The 22,435-nt window shown below is 49.2% G+C and overlaps 1 protein-coding gene across 1 annotated transcript in view; it reads right to left on the bottom strand.

The window, feature by feature from the left end:
- The window catches only part of ALDH6A1 (aldehyde dehydrogenase 6 family member A1), a 164,376-nt gene that overhangs the window by 28,087 nt on the left and 113,854 nt on the right, over positions 1-22,435 (bottom strand). Inside the window, exon 10 of the mRNA XM_069637641.1 lies at positions 9,055-9,234. Within this exon, the coding sequence (XP_069493742.1) occupies positions 9,055-9,234 (180 nt within the window). The remainder of the gene's footprint in view (positions 1-9,054; positions 9,235-22,435) is intronic.

Genomic DNA, 22,435 nt, shown 5'->3' with positions numbered 1-22,435 from the left:
TCTACGAGCGAGCGGACTTCTGCAAGAAGAGTGGCTGTCCCAACTTGAGGGAGTGGAGGGGTGGAGACGAGAGGCTGGGATGGGATGGGTAGGCGGTACCCCGTGGATACTACAGAGACGAGTCTAGGGGTCCACAAAATTCTGGTGCAAGAAATGTGCGTGGAGAGCAAGCTTCAACCCCACTGGAGACATGTGGACCCAGAGGGACGTGTCATGCCTTCTTTCCCTCAGAGGCTGATGCGGAGGAGGGGGACTGGATAAAACCCTTACTACCCTCCACCCCCCTTTTTGTTGCTTGCGCCGATTTGGAGTCTGAGTAGTCTGGCTGCCTGGACCTCCGTTCTTGGAAGCCGCGGAACCCTTTGTACGTATACCCCCCTCGTCGAAGCGCTGCTGTGACTGGGTGTACAATTTGGGCATGGTCTTGTCAGGATGGATAAAGACTTGGCCGTATGTGAGCTGTTTTTCTCTTTGTCCAGCTCCTCCCCCTCCCACCCCCCGAACGGCAGGTCTAATATGTGTTCCTGGACATCTGGGTTGAATTTCAGTGCACAGAGCCAGGCTGTCCTCATGTCCGTGGCGATACAGATGGCACGGCCAGAGGTGTCAATGTGGGCCACAGTGGACTCCATGAGATCCTGTGCCTCAAGCTTGGCCTCGGCCAGTCCCACCTTAAAATGTGATTGGCTTTGCGTAGGGAGTTCGCGATTTCCCGCCATAACCTTTGGTTAGCGGCCGCCAGTATGGCATTGGCCTAGCGAAGATGCAAGGATGCGTTGGAATACAGCTTCATCCCGTATGCCTCCAAGATCTTCTCCTTGCCTAGCAGCGCCGCAGAGGAGGAGGCTGAGGATGACTGAGGCTTGGAGTATAATGATGCTGCAGCGATCACCGAGGAGTGGGGCTGAGGATGGGCCGATAGCAAGAGTGTATCCCCCTCCATCTGCCTGTACTTGGCATCCAGGTGTCGACTGACCGGCTGGGGAGAGTGGGGCTTGAGCCAACCCTTTTTGGCCAGGGAGACTACATCAGTCTGCAGTGGAATTCCGTTTTGGCAGATGGGCGTTGTGTGAGGACTTCAGCGAGGACCCCCTCTGCTGGTTGCCTGAAATCAAGTTGAGGCAGGCCCAGGTACTCCACCAGCCCTGCAAGACAATCGTGGTAGGCCTTGGCTGACGGGGGCGTGTCAGGGTCTTCTTCCTTGCCCGTGTTCTGTTGGTCAGGAGGATCCTGCGTCGGTGGAGCAGTAGCGGGAGCTGCGGTACCAGGACCAGTGGCTGTGGAGGAGGCGGGTACGGAACAGTCTGAGGAATTGGCTGGGGAGACCAGAGGCAAGGGCTGCGCCGGGGCACTGGCGAAGGGGCCTGAGGTGCCAGAAGCATTGGCGGGAGCACATCCCTGATGGCACCTCTGAGGATAACCCCCATCCGAGGAGACTTCATGAGCCTGAGGAGCCTCTCAAAGAACCGGTCTTCACAGGCTGGAGGAGTGGTAGGGGATATAGACGGGTAGCGGGAGGCTGCTGGAGCTGCTGCATGCCCTGCCCGTATGGACGCAGCAGGAACCTGCCCTGCGCAAATGAGCGATAGGCTGTAGGCCACATACCTGGTTGAGGCCAGACCCACCAGACATTCGTTCCTCGCCGAATTCCTGGAAAGGCGTCGGACGGACTGATGTCTGGCACAGCGGCCATTTTGTCCAGCTGCCGGTCACGTGCCTGCGTTGTGTTGCTCAGCTCGCTGGGCCCAGCCTCCTCCAAGAGTGTGGATTGCGAGGCTTGCCCTGCTCCTTGGGCCTAGACCTGGTAGGGGCTGGTAGAGGTGCGTTTAGGCGCCCCATAGTATTATGGTGTGGCCCCTCGGGTGAAGACCAGGTACAAGAACCTTTTGGTCCCTCAACACTGTCACTTGGAGGATCCGAGGAACCCTCGGCCTGGCGGCCAGTAGCTGAAGCAGCCTCGGTGCACGTCCCGGTACAAAAACTGGAGCGGTCCCTCCAGCGCGGGAGAGTCCTTGGGGAAGGAGTCTCCCTTGGGAGGTGCGATGAGCATAGAGGCCCTACCTTGGGCCTGGATCAATGTTGAACGAGGTCCTTGAGGTCCTCTGGAGGCGACATCTGGAACAGCTCCCTCCAACTTGCTAGCCTGTTTTCAGAGACCTTGACAGCTTTGCACGCTGTACAAGCTTGCCAACCGTGGTCTGGGCCAAGGCACCGTAGGCGGAGGGCATGGGGGTCTGAAGTTGGGGGAAGAGCCCGTCGCAGGATGACACCTGGTGAACCCTGTGGAAGTCGACATGCGCCGGGGAGGAGCACGACACCCGAGGACCGAGTACCTGCATGATCAAAGACAAAAAAGATAGAAGTATCAGCGCGTGGAATTACATGGCCAAAGCCAAAAGCAGGAGCGCTGGTGAATTCAGCCAGTTCCCGTCAATGTGGAAAAGGGGACTGAGGTGTGGCACCGGAGGGCGGAGTCAGGGCAGTGCATGCTCCCATGGCCACCCCCCCCACCCCCGCACGCCTCTAAAATTAAAGGGGAAGAACGTTTTTTCTGGTGAAAAAGATTCCGTTTCCCGTCCCTTGGAAGGGAAAGGGGACGGGATGTAAAAGTAGGATGTCCACTAGCACATCAGCCCAGGGCAATGGGTGTGCAAGGTATGTGATGCCAAGTTTGTGAGCACCTTTGACTTCACATCAGGCTATTGGCAAATAGCTTTGACTGATCAGAAGGGCTCTACCAGTTTAGGGTTATGCCTTTTCGGTTGAAGAATGCCCCTGCCACGCCACCTTTCAAAGGTTAGTCAATGCGCTCAGTGGGCCGGAGGCCTCAAGTGTGGCATACCTGGATGACATTGCTGCCTACAGTTCCACCTGGGAAGAATTTGACCCACTTGGATAAGGTGTTGCAGGCCATGAAAAAGGCCAACCTCACTATCAAGGCAACCAAGTGCCACATAGCAAGGGTACCTACCTTGGTCATGAGGTAGGGCGCGCGGGGGGGGGGGGGGGTTCATCTACTGAAACCCAAATGAGAGCTTGGGCCTCACTGGGTACTACAGAAAAATCATGGCAGACTATGGCACCATAGCTGCCCATCCGACTGCTCTAACATCACCCAAACAGCCCAAGAAGGTTCATTGGAGGGAAGACTGTCAAAGGGCATTCTGTGTGTCTTGAATGAAAGTCTGTGCAGGGCACCCGTCTTGTGTGCCGTTGACTAGAGCAAACTCTTGTGTGCAAACTGATTCCTGCGACACTGGAATTGGAGCGGTCGTTTCAGTTAGATGACAAAGGGAGAGGACACCCCATCATTTTCATCAGTAGACTACTCGAGGGAAGTTTTAGACCTTTCAGGGTCTGCATTTAAGGTCCACACTTACCATAAGCTCTTAAAGTAGCTTATGCAGATGAAGGGTGAAAACAATGACGTCTCCATTAACCTTCAAGGGCTAGACTTCACCATTGAGCATGTGTTAGGCACAATTGTATGCAGTACCCTTTGGGTACACTACAATAACCTTGACCTCCTGGCAATAGGAACCCAACCTTTGGTATAAGTGTGTACTACACAGGTTGGTAGTGTGGCTGAGCAGCCAGGCTGATCTCAAGGGGAGGCGGGGGGGGGGGGTCCAATGTGAGCTGCAGGGGAGTTACAGATTTACAGTGACAAGTATTCAAATAAACACACGGTTTCTTGAATAAACAATTATTAAATGTGTCAGTCAGTTAGAATAAGCCTTCCTCAGAAGGGAGCAATATAACAGTAACACTCAAATAGATTTCAAAACACACACTTAATATTCTTAAATCAGTAAAGACCCTTTTGGGATGGTCCACAGTCACAACCTACACCCTCAGGTGACTTCAATAGCTAAGGTGCTGGGGACATTAATAGAATACTTTTAGAAATTGGTTAAAGGAAAATGTTATCAGAACAAACAAGAGATCACAAATATTCTTAAGCAGGCAAATACTTTTAGATCCCCTAAGCAGTCATTCAGTTATAACAGGTTAAGCCAAAGTCAATGGGCAAAAGCACTTCTGGTAGGTATGTAGAAAACGTCTTTGCACAGTGCTTTAGAACTCTTTGAAGAAAAGAAGAATCAAATGTAGTGCAACAAGCTGTTTAGGCTTGTGAGTAGTAGAAGATGCAAGCAACTCTACAATGAGAGGTACTTTTTCCTCAGACTTGACAGTACCTTTGTATTGAAGAAAAAGTGCAGCAGATGACTTCTGTTCCTGTGCAGCTCTGCAGATCTCACTGTTCCTGGGCCTCAGTGGTGGGGACAAGGAGGACTTCTCGGGACTCCTGCACTGCAATGGGACGGTGGTCACCACTCGCAACTAGCAATCTTTCCAACAAGAGGCCCTTCAGTGTTTCAGCTCCTCCAGACTATCGCAAATAGCACCACCCCGGTTTCTGGCTGTCAAGATGGACTTTCCTTGCTTCTGGGGTCCCACTCTGTTGAGGCGGCTCAGGCTCACTCTTGGCCAACTTAAAACCAACGCACACAATCTGGTGTTCCTCTCCCTGGCAATTCGGTTTCCAGCAGCAACTCTGGAAATACAACCAGCTCGAAGAGAATGTCCAGGTGGCTTACTTTGGAGTCGATTGGTCTCAAGGGGAGAAGTCGTCCTTGCAGGGGCTGCTCCATCGATACAAATTTGGAGTTTCAGCACAGCAGCAGGGCTTCACTGGGCAAACCAACGGTCCAGGAGTTGCAGCAGGCGTCCTCTTCAAGTTCTTCTTTGGTTCCTTTTTCCAGTAGTCGAATGCCTTCCAAGCCAAAAGACTTGCCCTTTATTCAGTTCTCTCCCATTCATTCCAGCCCAGCTGTCAGTCGCCCAGCAGGGTGGCTGTCCTTGCTGGACAGTCAGCTGGCCAACCACTACAGAGTGCATTTGGGTCTCCTGGGAGACTAAGCACAGGGTGTTTCGGGCACCTCCCTCACTCCCTTCCTACCCAGACACCCTGGAGCCAGAGGCGGGCTTCACTCGTGAATCCCGCCAAAGGCAAAGCGAACAAAGGGACCAAACCTGGTTTGGCGCAGAGTAAATCTGAAGGACCTTTCCACAAAGAAATGGCAAAAAAAATAAAACCGGGCCATTTTGAGAAAAATGGCACCCTTGGGTGCTTTACTGCAGCTGCGAAAGCAGTCCGCAGTAAATGAACACCACAGTAGTTGCCACCAGCCATTCATAGAGGAAAGGATAACAAAAATGTTACATGAGAAGCTAGGCAACGGGGCTACTAAGTAACCCCTCCAGCACCCTTTTGTAAGAGTGTGTGCTGTTTCTAGAAAATTACTTTACTGCTCTGGGAAACAGTAGTTTATCCCAGAGAAGGTATTTAAACCTTTGGGAAATCTGAAAGACTTCCCTCTGCCACTGCACTGAAGGTGCAGTGTGACAGTGTAAAAGATATTGCCTATGGAGTTTGTCAGACTCCACTAGCAAAAGTCCCCAAAATCCAGCAAAGTTGGGGGTCTCTAGGTGGAGAGAATTGGGAAATTTCTGAGAATTCTCCCTAACAGCATGGGCCCGCCAAACGTCATGACAACGCAGATGCCCTTTCCAGAAGGTACGTTGGCAGTCTGAATGAGGGCAACATTCGAGGGAGTTCAGTTGCCCCAACCTCAGTTAAAGGAGAGAGGTTGGCGAGGGGGTTTGGGGTGCGTATGCGATGCTGGAAATTCCTTCTGGACCTCGTCCTACCATTTCTCTGCATGTGTGCTCTATGTTTTCTGCCATCGAGGTCAGGTTCAGCCTGGACCTCTGGCAGTTCAGCTCTTCATATTTTCATTTTTGGTGATCACACCACACCCATGGGTTACCCTTATGGCATCCATGGGTGGGGGGGTCCACCATTGTACCCCTTATGTGCGTTTATGGGCACCCGTGTGTTGCCCAGAGAGCAGGGTTTGGGCTGGTGGCAGCTATATGAGGACTTGGTAGTGGCTCGGAGTATCCTTCATTTTTTGGGACACCCAGGCCCTGCCATAGGAATCGCTTATTTTCCTGAAAGAAGGCAAGAGGGCCACTGTTGTCTCTTGGTTTTAATTGCCTTTTACTTTGTTTCCCAAAGTCCTGGGAAGCCCGGACTCTGTCCCTTCCACCTGACTGGCTGTTGGGTAGAAATACCATATATGGCTCTGGGGCGGCCTCCTGTCAGACTGACTGGAGCCTTCCCAGGGGCTATGTGTTGTGGGACCTGTGTAAACGGAGTCTGAAGTGAACTCACATTCTGGGCTACGGGTGTCTGGTGTCTGTGTGACGCAATGACTGAGACAGCCCAAACTTCAGTGAAGTGTGCTGAAAGGCTGGGTGCAAGGGCCGTCTTCCCGGCTTCAACGGGCCGAGGAGAGTGTGGCGTCAGCGGCCGACCTGTGTTGAAGGACAGCTGGGACATGCTCTGGAGAAGCCGAGGGGAGCCCGGCGGCATAACATAGCTGCGGAGCCGGTGAGGAGTATGCAGCGCTGCTGCGGACGGAGATCTGGGAGGACCTTTTGGCGTGAGGGGCGGCAGTGCTCCCCTGGAAGATGGTGGACGGAGGAGTGCTGTTGGAGGCGGCCTCTCCATAAACAGTGGAACGCTGCGTTTTAGCAGTGCGGAACTGTGGCCGGCGGAATCTTAATGTGATAAGGCAGCAGGTGCGGGGCGCCTGCAGGGTCGAAGGTTTGTGACTGCCTCCTCTAACAGGGCCGCATTCCATAGGCTTTACATTGAGCAAGGATGTAATTGGATGAGCTTGTAAATCCTGAAACATTGCTGCTCATCTTTTGCACTTACTTTGGCAGTAATTGTGTTCAGTGCACGTCTGGGTGATAACACCCGAACTCTGCTATTACGTACTGGAGCGCTGTGGAAACATGCCACGGAGATCGGCTCCCTGGGGTGCCCAGTACCTCCTGCTCGGAGTGGTGGAGGACAGTGGTGCTGCATGTTGCAACATAAAATGGACAGGCTGCTGGCGTTGGGCCGCTGAGGTGATTGCTGGTGACGAGACTGGCGCCCATATAGTGGTCTCTATTGGAAAAGGATCAACTGTCCTCAGAATTGAGGAGGGCTCGAGTGGGCGTTTGATGTCACTGCTGGACAGAAGGGAGGGCAGTGTGGAATATTTTGGAGTGCCATGGTGAGTGCGCCTAGACACAGCCCCAACAAGTTGATTGTCCGGATATAGATCAGTCAGGGGTGTCAGTGACCAGTTGGGCTCTGCAGGGAGATATGGGCAATCAGAAGAAACAGGCGAGGATGGATCAGTTCGCTCCTGCAGACCAGGCCCAAGCCCCGGCCAGCCGCTGCTCAGACGCAGACTCCTGAACAGGTGGATATGGCTGCCCTGAATCAGACCCTGTTAGCACTTAAGGGGCGCACGGACTCGCATGGGGTCAAGATAGACATCATCATGTGTAAGGTGGATATATCAGCGGTACAGATCGAGAAGGTATGCGGGCGTATGGAGGAGGCGGACCAGAGAATCGGGACCGCTGAGGATAGTCGACGTCCCTTTTTGAGTTTTCGAAAACAACTGTAATACTCGGATGAAGAAGCTGTGTTATCATCCAACAGTGTATGTACATTCCTTTGTTGGGGGATGGAGACTCGCTGTACTTAAAAACATGATTGCTTCACCTCCTGAGAGCTTACGTGTTGGGTGCTTGTCCATTCTAACATATAGAGAACCTTGGCTGGGGTTGCTCTGTGCCTTTGTCCCAACCATAGAGGACAGACGTACAGCTACCCCCTCCAGTCTTTACAGTCTTTACAGCCACCCAAGAGCACAAAAGAGGGTGCTCAAGAAGCACCCTCGGGCCTGGAGGTTTTATTTGAGACTCAGGACCATGTACTTGAGTACAAAAAGATGTAGGGCAGGAGGATGTCAAAGAAATCTGAAAAGGGCAGGGAAACTCTAGCCTCTGGACCAGAGTATTATAATTGCATAGAACAACAGAAGAAGATTGTCCAGTGAAACAAATCAATTTGAAAAAATGTGTATCAAAATTTATTGAAAGGGATAACAATTTAAACAATGGTGAGTCAAACAAATAATTAAACACTAATCACTTAAATACAGCAAAACAGCAGCAGCCATATGCCTAAAGTCGGCTAAAACATTGTCACACATACTTGCCATTCATAGTGCACTCATTCAAACCCAACTCAACATACCGTGACATACATCCAAAAGCTTAAAAGACAAAGGAATCATGCTAAAAACCTGTGGGGAGAAGGAATTCATAACTGGTCCCCATCAGACAGACAATTTTTATATTCATAATCAATAGAATTAATTATCTATTGCCAGGGTGGATCGGGAGGAAAAGTGCAAAAGATCACATCCCTGTAGGGTTTATCTCTCAAACCCTACAGGGATGTGATCTTTGGCATATGGTTGCTGCTGTTTTGCTGTATTTTTCTTTTTACTCGTTTGAGACATGGTTTCCTGCTGGTTCTGGTTTCAGGCCATGCCCCCTCCTCTACACAGACAGCCTTCTTTCCAGCAGGGAAATGGTCAGATGGTGTGGTTTTAGAGGTAACTACAAAGCATATGGCATTTGAAAGCCCAGGAACATTTTTATCTGCAGCTTCCGCAAGGTGCGCAATAACACATGGGCAAACATGGCTTTTGGGTTTGAGAAAGTGTATGCTTGGGGAAAAAGTTGGATGTGCGTGCGGCACACAGGCTACCACCAGGAGTTTGTGCCCTTGAAAATCTTGGATCTGCAGCATTGGTGTCTCTGCAGGTATTCCTTCTGCTTTTCTCTGCAACTCTACCAACAGCCTTAATCTACTTACAGGGGCCACATTGACTATGCTGACCTTGTGACGTGTCCCTGCCAAGCACACATGCTGGGGTGGGGTAGCCAGGGGTGTTCTGCTGCTGCCACAGGCACTCCATCACATAGCATGTAGCGACACATGGCCCCCTTGGTCCCAAACAATCAAACAGCTAGAGCAAGGCAGACACTGCCTCACAGACCACGAGATGTACGAAATGGCAAGAATTTACCCATATTGTAGTACAGAAAAAGCATTTGTTAAGACCATACCTGCCCAACATCCACCAGGTGGCTGTATTTGCGAGCTGTAGCTCCATTAGTGGTGAAAATTGCGGTTCCGTTTCCGTAAGGGTTCTTGTTGACTATATCAATAGCCTCATCCAATGTATCAGCTTCCAGAACCACCAACACTGGGCCAAAAATCTCCTCTGTGTAGCAGGTCATGTTGGGCTATAATGAAAAAAAAAAACACTTGACTTAATTGGCAAGGAGGGTGGGACATTTTACTACAAAAGACACACATAGCCTAAAATGCCATATCATTTCAGATGTGTCCCAGTGACCCAACTTGGATTCCAAACCAAGATCAGCATTATTGACCACAGAGCTAGTCCATATTGCTGGCTGGCATCCATAACCAAACCTATGGTCTGCAGCTGAATAGGAGGTGAGCAAGGAACAAAAACTGTTTGCAAGTTCAATAAAGCAAATAAATAGGTTGTTTTCACATGTGTTTAGGTAGTAACCTCCGCTCTTTTCAAAAACGGTTTCCACTGATTTTATCCTTTATGTCTTGCCATTGTAGCACACAGATTCATTTGACTATTAGTCAGAGTCTATTATTCTTGCTCGTAGTGTGCAATGGTGATCTTTTCTGCAGTGCCCGTTTTATGTGGCAATTCTGTGGATTTTTATTACGCGAGTTATTGGTCATGATGTGCATTTGGCTCCTTTGCAAAATTTTGATCAGAGCTTATTCCAAGCGTGTTTTCCTAACAGATTGTTGTTGGTATGCACACTTCATAAGTGAAATCAGGTTTTTATTGAATGCTGTTACTGCGCATGTTCGAATATAGAGATTGACTGGTCGTTTTCCAAGGTAAGGGTATGCATATGACAAAACCTTTAAAGTGTCCTGAAATGTTATTGTGGTCAATGGAAAAGTCAATGCAAAACAACCAAACGTTTTCCCCCCAAAACGTACAGGCAAGTGGGGCATAGAGAGGAAGGTTGAATAGTGCCAGAGGGCTAGCTAAGTCGCAAGACCTCCAGAACCCTACCACTACACTCAAAATCCTGTCACCCTGCACAGACATAACACGAAGAAGCAAGAGCGAGGGAATTCCGGGTGCAATGGCATCTGACATTTTGAGAGCAACATCTGCTAATCTCCCAAGAAACTACAACAAACTAAACAGAAGAATCACAAATGGAACTTCAGCACTCTGGAGAATGTATCAGGACTGAACCACAGTCGGCGAAACACTTCTGCATCCAAGACCACCGAAACTGTGCCTCCACCAGAATGGTCAGTTGCATTGCACCTTAAGCAGTTCGAGACCTTCAGTGGCTTCACAGCACTTTTGTTTGACTGAAGAACCTCCAACAGCCACTTCAGAAACCTCTTAAGAACCGAATACTGGGAACTGCTGCAGTTGACCCCACACCTTCACTGAACCAGGGCATTAACTGGCTAAATTAAAAAAATTGCCAAAATGTGCTGAAGGTGTGCAGGTGAAACAATACAAGACTGCTAGGGCTATCTTTGCACAATCTTCTGGCGAGGGCTGTGTAATCATCTAACCTAAATGTAAGGGAGGTAGTTATTCCCAATAGTAACCCCAAAACAATACACCACACTGCTGTACTCAGATATACATTTATGTTAACCTCCTAGATGTGTGACCTTGTAATAAGTACTCCGGTTAAACATAAGTAGACAGAGCATAGTGTAGTCATAAAAACAGTACATGGTCAATACATTCCATACTTATTCTTGACCCTAAAATGTAATTCCATACCTGGTGGCAGACACTACACATAAAGACTTAAAATAGGCAGACAGTGCAGACGAGGCAGGTTTCTTACTACGCTCTAAACACAGATAATATACATACTACATGTTAGGGAGAATGTTCAGTTTAGTGCCCTCCCACCTTAGAGACCCCCATCTCTTTAGCTGAACTTTGAGACTTTGTACTTTTAATTGTGTGTTTTTCTGTGTTTCTTTTGACTGACAAACTCCATAGGCATCATCTTTACATTGCGACACACAGCCCCTTCAGTGCAGTGACACAAGGAAGTCTCTTATGTCCCAAAGGTTTAAATACCTGCTCTTGGTGAAACTACTGTTGCCAAGAGCAGTAAAGTGAAATTGACTTTACTTACATTTTGTAACTTTCTAGACCCAGCACACACTATTTTACATTAGGGTGCTGGAGAGGTTACTTTGTATCCCCTTTGTCTAGTTTCCCCATGTAAAATTTGTATGTTACCCTTTCTACAATGAATGGCTGGGGGCAGTGGTTTACTTTTTCCTACTATTGTGTGTTTTTACCGGGGGCTGCAATTACAGCTGCAGTAAGACACCCATAGGTGCCCATTTTGTAAAAAATGGCCCATTCTTCTTGGAACTGCCCTACTTGAGATTTACTCTGCGTGCCAAACCAGGTTTGGTCCCTTTGTTTGGTCTTTGGCAGGATTCACTGGTGAAGCCCGCCTCTGGCTCCAGCATGTCTGGCAGGGGCAAGAAGTGAGGGAGGTGCCTGAAACTCCCTGTGCTTAATCCCCTTGGTTACAGGAATGCACCCACAGGTGATTGGCCAGCTGTCTGTCCTTGGAGGACAGCCACCCTGCTGCATGAGTGACAGCTAGGCTGCAAATGAATGGGAGAAGCCTGCATAAAAAGAAAAGTCTTTTTGCTTGGAAGGCAGAGTCGACCACTGGACAAAGGAATCCGAAGGTGATCTTAGAGACGCTTGCAACTCCTGGACTGTTGGTTTGCCCGGTGAGGCCCTGCTGCATTGTTGAAGCTCCAAATTCGCCTCGACTAGATCGCCAGGGAGACCACCACCAGATCGAGTGCATCGCTTTTAAGGCAGACCTCAAGCTCCAGGAAGATCATCCTGATTTCCCCCCCCCCCCCATATGAAGCAGGACTGACCAAGCCTGAGCCACCTCCACAGAGTGCTGGACCCCAGATGCGAGGAAAGTCCATTAAGGTATCCGAGAACCGTAGTAGTAGCTGGAACCACAAAGTGCCGCTGATCTCGAGTTTGCCCATTGCCGCCACCAATCTTCCATTCGTAGTGCTGGAGTCCCCAGACGTCCTCCCTCTTGTCCCCATGACTAAGGCCCAGGAACACAGGACCTGCAGACCTACAAAGGGAACAGAAGCCAGCTGGATCCAGTTTTTTTCAAACCCAAGGTACTGTAAAACTACAAGGAATGAACTCTTGTTGTGTAGCCTTGCTAGCGCTCAGTTGAGGCTTGTCTTGGTTGCCCCCAATGGGTATCAACTGATTTAGTGAAACTGAGAGGGTGTGTTTATTGAAGAATATTTGGTGTTAAATGATTGATCCCTTCTAAAGAAGGCTTATTCAACTGACTGTTAAATACATTAATAAATGTTTAATCAAGAAACCTTGTGTGTGTTTATTTGAATAACTGTCATAGTGAAACTGTTACAACCTTACATCTCACATTGAGCAGCCATGCTTATCTCAAGAGGGGTCAGTCACTCTACCAACTTGTGTAGTACATGCTTATACCAAAGGTTGGGTTAACTATTACCAAGAGGACACGCATGGTGCAGTCTCCCACAGGGTACTGTTGCCTAACTACATATGCCCACAACAGTTGTATAACCCAGAGAGAAAGGAATCCAAAGTACACATGGTCCACCTAAGCCAGAAGGGCTACCAAAGCTCAGGACACACCTTAGGCTCTCATTACCTCATGCCAAGAAGGGCATAATACACTCAAAGGAAAGAAAAGTGTAGCTAAAAGTTATAAACTGTATATCAAGAGGCAGTAGTGTAATACATACATGTACAAATGTCTATAGTTGCTTAAACTCCTAGCTTTGGTGAAAAACTCCAGGGACCCTAAGTGGACCCAGAAAACATGCCACTGTTGAAGAAGTACCTTAGAATTGCATTTGTCTGAGTTATTTCGTGTTTAGGAAAGTGCCCATGGGAAGCAACAAGAATGTCTGTAAGCAGACCAGTGGTCATATCCCAGTTCTGTCCTACAAATGCAGATACATCTGCAAAGTAACCCGGGGACAACAGGGGAAACCCTAAAGAAGAGGCACAGAGGCAGGTTAAAAAAACAGCAGCCGAAGAAGATGTAGCACAGAAGGATCAGCTCACAATGGAAGTCAATGGGGAAATGAGGTTAAGACCCACCTGCAATAAGTCTTGAAAGACCAAAGAGCGCTCTCAGGGCAAGTATGGCTAATAACCCACCAACCCAGAAACCAATGGTAACTACTCAAGGTGATGGTTTATAAAAAAAGTGTTTAAGGAGAACTGAAACAACTCTGAGTAGGATGCTTCTTTCACAGGATGCAAACAGCCAGGGACTTGAACCCCAGACAGACGAACATCCAGAGGGTGGAAAAGAAAAACTAAAGACCTTCCCAGAGTAAGTCCATTGGCAAGCATGGCTAAAGGAAGGCGTACGAACCAGCTCAAGCACATTTTGATGTCTCAAAGGGCAAGATGGGGCAGCAGAGCACAATCTCAAGACAAGGACACTGGAGGCAGACCAAACAAGGTGGGATACTGGTGTCCCAACCCCCTTCTGGATAGTGGCAGCTTCCTACCCTAAAGCACAGGACCAAGGCAGTAAACCGTGAAACAGCAGTAAAACAGCCCAGAGAAGCATGGATTTCTCAGCCCAGCCGATGTGGAGGGCCAGGGAGCAGGACGAGGTCAGTCTAGGAAGATCTTTGAGCAGACAGAAATCCAAACTGGACATCAGCCCAGGACAGAGCATCCAGCCAGTAAAGCCAGATCTGCTCCTTAAAATGCAGCAATGGCTCGACAATCTTGTGAATCCTTTAGCAGGTAAGTAAAACTGCAGAACCAAACAGGATTATCAGGAAATGTAACAGCACTTAGGCAAAGTTAGGGTTTCACCTATATGGCAAATATTACTTATGCAGTAATAGTCTGTGAGGATTAGATCTGCTTAAAATCACATGCTTTGCATTGGCTGCCATCTAGTGGTTGGTGTTGAGGATTACATTTTGTTTTTGGAATTCAAAAACTGGGGTGTACCTGTAGCATTATCCCTATCCTAAGAGAACGGGTACCCAAGATCCCTATGTGTCTATGTCCTCAGATTGATTGTTTTTCTGAAATGATGTGTAAGGTAGTGGATAGTTTTTTTAATTTTTGTTTTACTTTACATGCAGAGCCACCAAGACTATTACTTGATAAATGTTTGCCTTTCCGAGGATTGTGAATCTACTTGGATTCACATGCTTCGTATATATTAGCAAGCAGTACCTGATGTTGGAGGGTGAGCTGAAGAAACATTAGCAAAATACAGGATTTAAAATTGCTTGTCCCAGACCAGAGAATCTGCTCTCACTTGTGTGTCTACACAAGACCGCCATGTGAAAGTATGAATAGAACTCACGTTGGTACTTTACAAATGACTTCTAGTGGAACATTAGCAATGAAAGCTAGTGTTTCTCATGTGCTCCAAGGGTAATGGTAAATTCTTGCTTTTCATAGTTTAACAAAGTTGTACACACCCAACAATCAATCTTGCAATGGATGCTTTTGTTACAGGATCTTGTTCTCTCCCAATTGCCATTGACACAAATAACTGGTCTGTTTTCCTTAAATTATGTTGTTCTATTTAGTTAATACATGACTGCTGACCGTACACCTTGCCCCTTCTCCCCGGTTTTGTGGATTTTGTAAGAAAGCTGGCTATTCAACATTTTGATTGACATGAAATTTGGATATGTATTTTGGCGAGAACCGTAGATGTGTCCTAAATACTAGTGTGTGTATTGAGATGAAAGCTTCTGAAATTGGCAATGCTAAAAAGGTCCTTATTTTCTGATTGAAGTGACAGCACTGAGAAAAGCAACCTCATTAAAGTTAATTTAAAGGAGCTTCGTGCATAGGCTCAAAGGTAGGGCCCATTAACCTGGATAGTACTGGACCTAGATACCAACCGTGAAGAAGATGCGCCACTGGTGGATATATGCGTTAAGACTCCCTCCATAAATGCTTTGACTACTGGCACAATATTTCATGTTATGTAGGTGTGTATGCTGCCAATGCCACCATATGTATTTTGAGTGAGTTGTATACCAGACCAGAGTCAAGTATGTGAAGCAGGTAGATGACATCTACTGGTGAACAATGAATGGGACACGGTTGTTTCTGGTCACACCAAATTACAAACATTTCCCATTTATTGAATAACTATGCCTAGTGTTTCATTTCCTGTACCAAGGGTGTAACTGTAAATGGCAATTCATTGACCCCAGGAGCTAGGGTGCGAAGCTGGTGGTTTGTGAATTTGGATGGGTTATCTGCTCTGTTATTGGGGGAGCAGATTGCAGGAATGTAATGCAATTGGTGGGCATCTAGACTTATTCAATAGGTGAGAGAACCACAGCTATCTGGCCCTCACTGGAGCATTGAATATCATTGCGTTGGGTAAGAATTGATGCAATCACTGTCTGCGTCTACACAACACTTATCTGCTTGGTATTCGGTAACCCCACCCTTTGGTACAAATCTGTACTACACAAGTTGGTAGTGTGACTGAGCAGCAAGGCCCATCTCTAGAGGGGTAAATGTGAGCAGTAGAGCTGTACAAAAAAATCCGTAAATGCATGTAGCCAAGTAACACTTCCAATCAAGGCTTCAGTTATAGTTATTTATTTAATTAATATCAATATTTAAAATAAGGGTTCTTTAAAAAGGCAATTCATTTTAACAATGTAAATATATATATCAAATTACTTTCCAGAATGAAAACAAGTTAACAGATAACCTTTGGACATGCTTCTTACACAATTCCTACACCCTGAGGTGACTTAAAGGACAGCAATGCAATTTATATATCCCACTAGTATACTTTGCAGATTCTGAGGTTGCAGAAAGGAAAGGCTAGGGAAGGAAAGAGGTTAAACAGTTTCTCAGTATGTGAGGACAACTAAATCGTCCAATGAAATCTAGAAAAGCCTTTCCCAGCAGCAACCGTATATAACAAGCTACCCCCTATGAGGGACAAATATCAAAGACAATGGACTGGAATAGTCCTCAGGGAGCCAGAACACCCAAAGTAATTTGGGACACAGTCTATGCATCTGTTGCACTTCTTAAAGTCTTGCAAAGTTAGAAAGTTTGTACTTGTGAGGTCGCCGCCAGCTACGTGCTCTTCTCGGTTCAGCTGTACTTTACGGTTTCAGTGCTTAGCAAACAGCACTGTTGTGGATCTTGGATACCGGTTGGACTCTTGCTCCCTTGGTCCTGAACTCTGTTGAGGGGACTTTATCTGGTGGTCCTGCTTCTGGGTGGTCCTTAGGAGTCTCTTGGAGCTTCTAGTCTGATTCGTTCCACGGCACTCTGCTACGGACACTCAACCCCTGGCATTGTGCTCTCACAGCAACGAAGAAACACAGTCAGTCTGGGATGGTGGTCCAGTGGACCACGTCTCGGGGTTAGTTAGTCCCACTAACCCAAGGTGAGAAGTCGTTCCGCCCGGAGCTTCTCTGTTGAGTTGAAGCACAGCAGCAGGGCTTCACACTGGGCAATTCAAAGGTACAGGAGGTTGCAGCAAGCTTCGTCCATGGTTTGTCAGGTGTTTCTCCCAGTGGTCGACTGCCTGTAGTCCCAAAACCCTCACCTTTTAAGCAGGTTTCTTCCATTCATGCACAGCCTAGGCTGTCATTCACAATAGGGTGGCTGTCTTGCAAGGAGTTGGCCAACCAGGAATAGTTGCATTCAGGCATTCCTGGAGACAAAGGACAGGGAAGTTTCGGGACCCTCTCTCACATCCTGTCCTTCCAGACACACTGTAGCCAGGAGCGGGCTTCAGGGCTGAAGGCCACCAAAGGTAAGACTACCAAAGGGCTCAAACCTGTCTTAACGCACAGAGTAAAACCCAAGAAAGTCCTCACAAACTTAAAATGGTGAAGAGACGCCCCATTTTGACAAAATGGTCACCCATAGATGCTGTACTGCAGATCAGGGATCAGCCGGCGGTAGAAAAGCGATGGTAGGAAGCATTAAACCACTGCCACCAGCCATTTAAAGTAGTGAGGGTAACATACAAATCTTACATGAGAGAGTAGGATAAGGGGCTACTAGGTAACCCCCCCGCTACCTCCCAGCACTCCACATATGATGGTGTGTGCTGGACCAAAAAAGAGGAAAAGTAAAGTCAATTTCACTTTACTATTCTTGGGAACTGTACTTCACACAATAAAAAGGTAGTTAAACCTTATGAGAAATCGAAAAGGATTCTCCGACACTGCACTGAAGGTGCAGTGTGTCACCATACAAAAAGCAAATGCCTATGGAGTTTGTCAGACTCCAAAAACAGTGCAAACTCAAGAATCCAAATCAGATAAAAACCCATGAGTGTGAGTAAAAGGTCTCGCTCACTCCAGGGGTAAAATTTAAAAGTCTTAAGTCCAGCAAAAGAGATGGGGGCGGGGAGCTCTAAAGTGGGAGGAATTAAGCACCAAAATGAAAATCCTCCCCATCAAATTGCTAAGGTGCTCTTGGTGCAGTTTGTGGACTAATTTCAGGAGCAGTGTTGTCGGAGGGGGAAGCAAATACAAATATCCCCAACCAATTCAGCCATAGTGCAGTGCCTAGGGACCCGTAATCTGGGTACCTGGATGCGACATGTGGACATTTTTATGTTTTCTGATGTTTCTGCTTTTGGTATAGGTCTGTACTAGACAAGTTGGTAGAGTGACTAAGCAGCCAGACATCTCAAGAGGGGTCAATGTGAACTTGAGGTGCAACAGAGATTCACAGTGACAAGTATTCAAATAACACTTCTACTCAAGGTTTCTTATTAAAATAATGATGTATGGCCACCAGGGGGCGCAGGCAAGATGGTCGCCTGAGCTTCGAGTTCCGTACCCAGCCCCGGGAGAACGACGGTGCTAGCACGGAACGAGGTTCCCATGACCTGCGAGACCCCCACCATACACTGTGGGAACCTGTGGCCCCCCCGCTACACCCAACTCCGGTGCCAATCCGACACCCCTGAGCCGAGTTCTACGGGCCTGAAAGTTCCCGCGGCTCCTCCCCCGCGGCTCGGCACAGCGCACTAGAGGAGGCCGCAACTGCCGCACATACGCGGCCTCAAATGGAGTGAGGAAGCCACATGCAAGGAGGAGGCGGCGCCGCACGGAGGAAGAACCCGAGGCCATACACCCGCAGTGCATCGGGGCTTCCCGCCACGGCCCTAGATACTGGGCCCGGTTCTGGCAGAGCGCGACTGACGCGACCCAACGCAGGAGAGGCCTGAATCGGAGAGGGCCTACGGCCCACGGAACGGCAATGCCGCCGGGGGGCCGACGCGGACCGCGACTCAGAGTGATCCCGAGACCCCGGAGCCAGGTGAAAAGAGGGCCACCGGCCCACGGGGCAGCAACATCGCCAGGGGGCATACGCGGGAGCGCGCCCCCCCCCCCCGACCTCCCCTCTTCCGATCCCACCGGGCGGCGACCCGGAGCGGAGTAAAAAAAGAGCAGTGTCGGGGCCCTGGAAATTGGATGCCCGCCCCCCTCTCTATATTGAGCGGACCTACCGGCCACCAGGAGGCCGCCGTCGCACAGCGACCCGTGGGGTCCGAGAACCGGGGGGCTGACGCGGGAGCGCGACCCCCCCAATACGCACCCCTCCCCCACGGTCACCAGAGGGGGGCATCCAGGGCCACTTGTGATCCAGAGCCCCCTAACCACAAAGCCACCACCACAGGAGGAACAGACGGGTCCGGACAGGCCAGACACGCACTGAGACGACCGCGGAAAGCACGCTGCCCCCCCCCCCCCCCGCCTCGCCAATAGCAGGTGGCCAAAACAAGCCCCCCATGAGTTGGAAGGAAAACCTGTCGAAATACCAATTTGTGGCTAGCAAGAACGTCATGGCGACCGGGGGCCCCTCCACCCCACCCCCAGACCTGGGTGCTATCCAGAATAATATTCAGACGATTCTGGAGGAGATCCGCGGGATAAGGACGGACATGGGAGCCAAATTGGCGGACCTCACGACTCAAGTCACCACCTTGGAAGATCGAATGGAGGGAGTCGAAAACAATCAGCTCTCCACTACTCTCCTTGAGACCCAAATGGAAATCAGATTCCGGGACATGGAAAGACGCGAAGAGGAACTCCGGCTCAAGGTGGACGATATGGAGAACAGGGAGAGAAGGAATAACCTGCGTATTTTTGGTTTAGTGGAGGCCGAGGGAGAAACCATACAAGGCCTTGAGGGCAAAGTACATGACATCGTAAGGATTGTCTTGGGGTGGACGCTGAAGGTGCGATTCAGTTTGACAGGGCCCATCGGGCAGGAGGAGGGGGCAGAGGCATGCGTTCGGTCCTGGCCCGGCTACACTATTACAAGGACAAAGCTAAAATTCTGGAGAAAGCGAGGAACCTTGGCAATATTCAATACGGTGACTCCAGGGTGCCCATCTTTCAGGACCGGTCGGCTCTCACCCCGTCAATGAGAAGGAAATGTGGAAACCTCACAAGATGGCTTCAGGGAAAGGGGGTCCGATACCGCTGGGGCCACCCCTTCTGTTTGGAATTTGAATGGCTGGGGGAGAAACATCGCCTGGCGTCTAAGGAAGACATTCAAAGGGCCACGGACGACCTGGCAAACGGGACAGAATCGAGAGTCCCCCCCCCCCCTCCAACGTGGTACAAGGCAGGGATGTCCCCGCTAATTTACGCACTAGTAATGGAACCATGGGCAATCTCAGTCCGCAATGATGAGGCTATTAGGGGAGTACAGATGGGAGACATGCAATGCAAAATCTCCCTCTTCGCGGACAACGCCCTACTCTACGTCACCAGACCGTCCCAAACAGTCCCCCGGTTATTACAGGGGGACTCACGCGCTATGGAGAGTTATCGGGTTATAAAGTCAATCTGGACAAGTCAATGGTGTTTATGGGTGGGAACCTGTCAGATCCAGAGATGGCCTTTGTGAAAGGGCTCCCCTTTAGATGGACTGAAGAGGGATTCCGGTATTTGGGAGTACAGATTACGCGTTACCTTGAGGAACTGTACACAGCCAACTCCCCCCCCCCCTCTGGGTTATCCTGACCTAGACCTAGAAACGTACCACAGAGCTTCTCAGCTGAGGGTTTTGGTTGACCACTTCTCCCCAGATATGAAAAAACAATGGGTTGCTATAGATAACTGGCCCCTTGCCCCGGTCACAATAGAGGAATGGCTTTGGTCCCGAGGAAGCATATCCCCAGAAGCGTCCTGAATCATCCAATCTTGAAGGTATTGTGGTCCTTGTGGGGAGAGGGAGGTTACCATCGGTGGCTCACGACGTGGCCATCCCCGTTGAGCTGCATTTGGGCCCCTCCCTTCCTGGCCAAAATAGCAGAACCAGCACCTATCAGTCGTGGTTCGAGGCAGGCCTTAGCAGGACCGGCCATCTTTGGGTGAAGGGTTCTTTTCTGCCCTTAAGTGACGTTGAGGCGGCTCTGGGAATTGGTACCCTGTCCCCCTTTCGCTACCTCCAGCTCAAGGGTGTCCTCACCGAGCCATCCTGGGGCGATACCCTCAGGAGGGATCTCACGGAGTTCGAAAAGCTTCTCCTATCTGCGAGGGGCTCGAAGGGGATTAATATCTCGCCTTTACAAACTCTTCCTGTTCTCCGTCCCCAAGGATCCTCCACCGGCGCGCACATGATGGGGTAGGGACCTAGGAGAGGAGATTGATGACGAGAGGTGGGCGGAGATGTGCAGGCGGGCCTACCGATCCACGGCCTCCCTCCAGTATCGCCATCAAGCCCTCAAAATACTACACCAATGGCATTACCCCCCCCCCCGCAGAGGATTGCCAGGATAAAACCAAGGTATGACCCACACTGCTGGAAATGTAAGACCGAGAGGGGGGACTACATCCACATGCCCAGTGGTCCAAAACTATTGGGAAAAGGTACTTGCCTGGATCAAAGGGGTGGACGGGGTTGAGCGGTCTCCCTGCCCATGGCTTCTCCTGTTTGGAATCGACATTGGGGAGAGACAGGAGGGCACTCAGGACCATATGCTCCAAATCATGTTGGTGGCGGCCAGATGCTGCCTCGCACAAAAATGGAAATGCCTGGGGAAAAAACGTGGGTGACCAAGGTGCGGGCCATATATGACGGAGTTTCTCACACACTTACTCGATGAGTCCAAGTCCAACATCGAGGAAATCTGGCTCCCCTTCTTTGACAACTATGGCTGATCAATTTAACGCTCCGCGCCTGAGCCGGGGGTCTTCCCCAGGGGCATTGGACCAATGTACACTGACCTGATCGTGAACTTCTCCCAGTCGGACCCAGGACTTCGGCGCGCCAAGTGCATTCTGTAACGATACATCTGTCTCAGCAAAGTCCGTCAAACAAGCAACAAGCAACTAAAGGGATCTTGAACTGTAGGGGGGTCGGGGGGAGGGACGGGGGGGGTGGGGTGTTACGACTGTTTTTCTTTAACTCATGCTTACACATGCTATGTAATGTGCTACATATATAAAACTTAATAAAAAGTGATTTTCAAAAAAAAATAAAAATAATGATGTATTACTTTAAGTCAGTTTTAAAATAAGCCTTCTTTAGAAAGGGCAACATGCAGCATTAAAATATACTTAAAAATACACTTCAGTTAAGTAAGTAGATACCCTTTTGGGATCACACACACACACACACTTCCTACACCCTGAAATGACTTCAATTGCTAGGACACTGGACATTGATACATCACTTTAACATTTAAATGCAATATTGAGATTATGGAAAAAGGAAAAAGGTTAAGGAAACAAAGGTTAACAAGTTCGCTGAACAGGTAAGTACTTTATAATTCCCCCAGTGACGTATAGGTTAAGCCTTTCCCAGCTAAACAAGTAACTTATGTATGACTTTTTGGAGGGACAGAAACACAGTCATAGGGTAAGAAGAGTCTACAGGGAGACAGGACAGCCAATGTCAATTGAGGAAAGTCTAGGTGAGCTGAGGTGCTTCTTGAAGATAGCACAAAAGTCTTGCACAAGGTTATATAGAGGGTTTGTAGAAAATAATCACTGTTGGGCCACAAGATGGAAGGCTTGTGAGAAGCAAAGATGCAAGCAACCCTGCAAAGGGCAGCAAATGCAAGTCTCCAGTGAGAGCAAGCAGGCTACACACAACAAGAGGTAAATACCCCCTAGTTAGACAGTACCTTAGTTCTGAAGGAAAAAGGATCCAGCTGGATACTGTTCCTCTTGCAGTCCTGCAGACCCTGTGTTCCTGGTCCTCAGGCGTGGTGACAAGAGGGAAGACGTCTGGGGACTCGGGATCTTCCTGGAGCTCGGGTCTGGATTAAAGATGATGCACTCATTCCTGGTGTTCCTGTCCCCTGCCACTCGGTTCCAGCAGCGGCGAAGACGTAC

Source organism: Ambystoma mexicanum, chromosome 14 (assembly GCF_040938575.1).
Source record: "Ambystoma mexicanum isolate Mex_15411 chromosome 14, UKY_AmexF1_1, whole genome shotgun sequence".
Taxonomy (NCBI): domain Eukaryota; kingdom Metazoa; phylum Chordata; class Amphibia; order Caudata; family Ambystomatidae; genus Ambystoma; species Ambystoma mexicanum.
The sequence above is the reverse complement of the archived record's forward strand: the minus strand, read 5'-3'. Positions and strand labels throughout refer to the sequence as shown.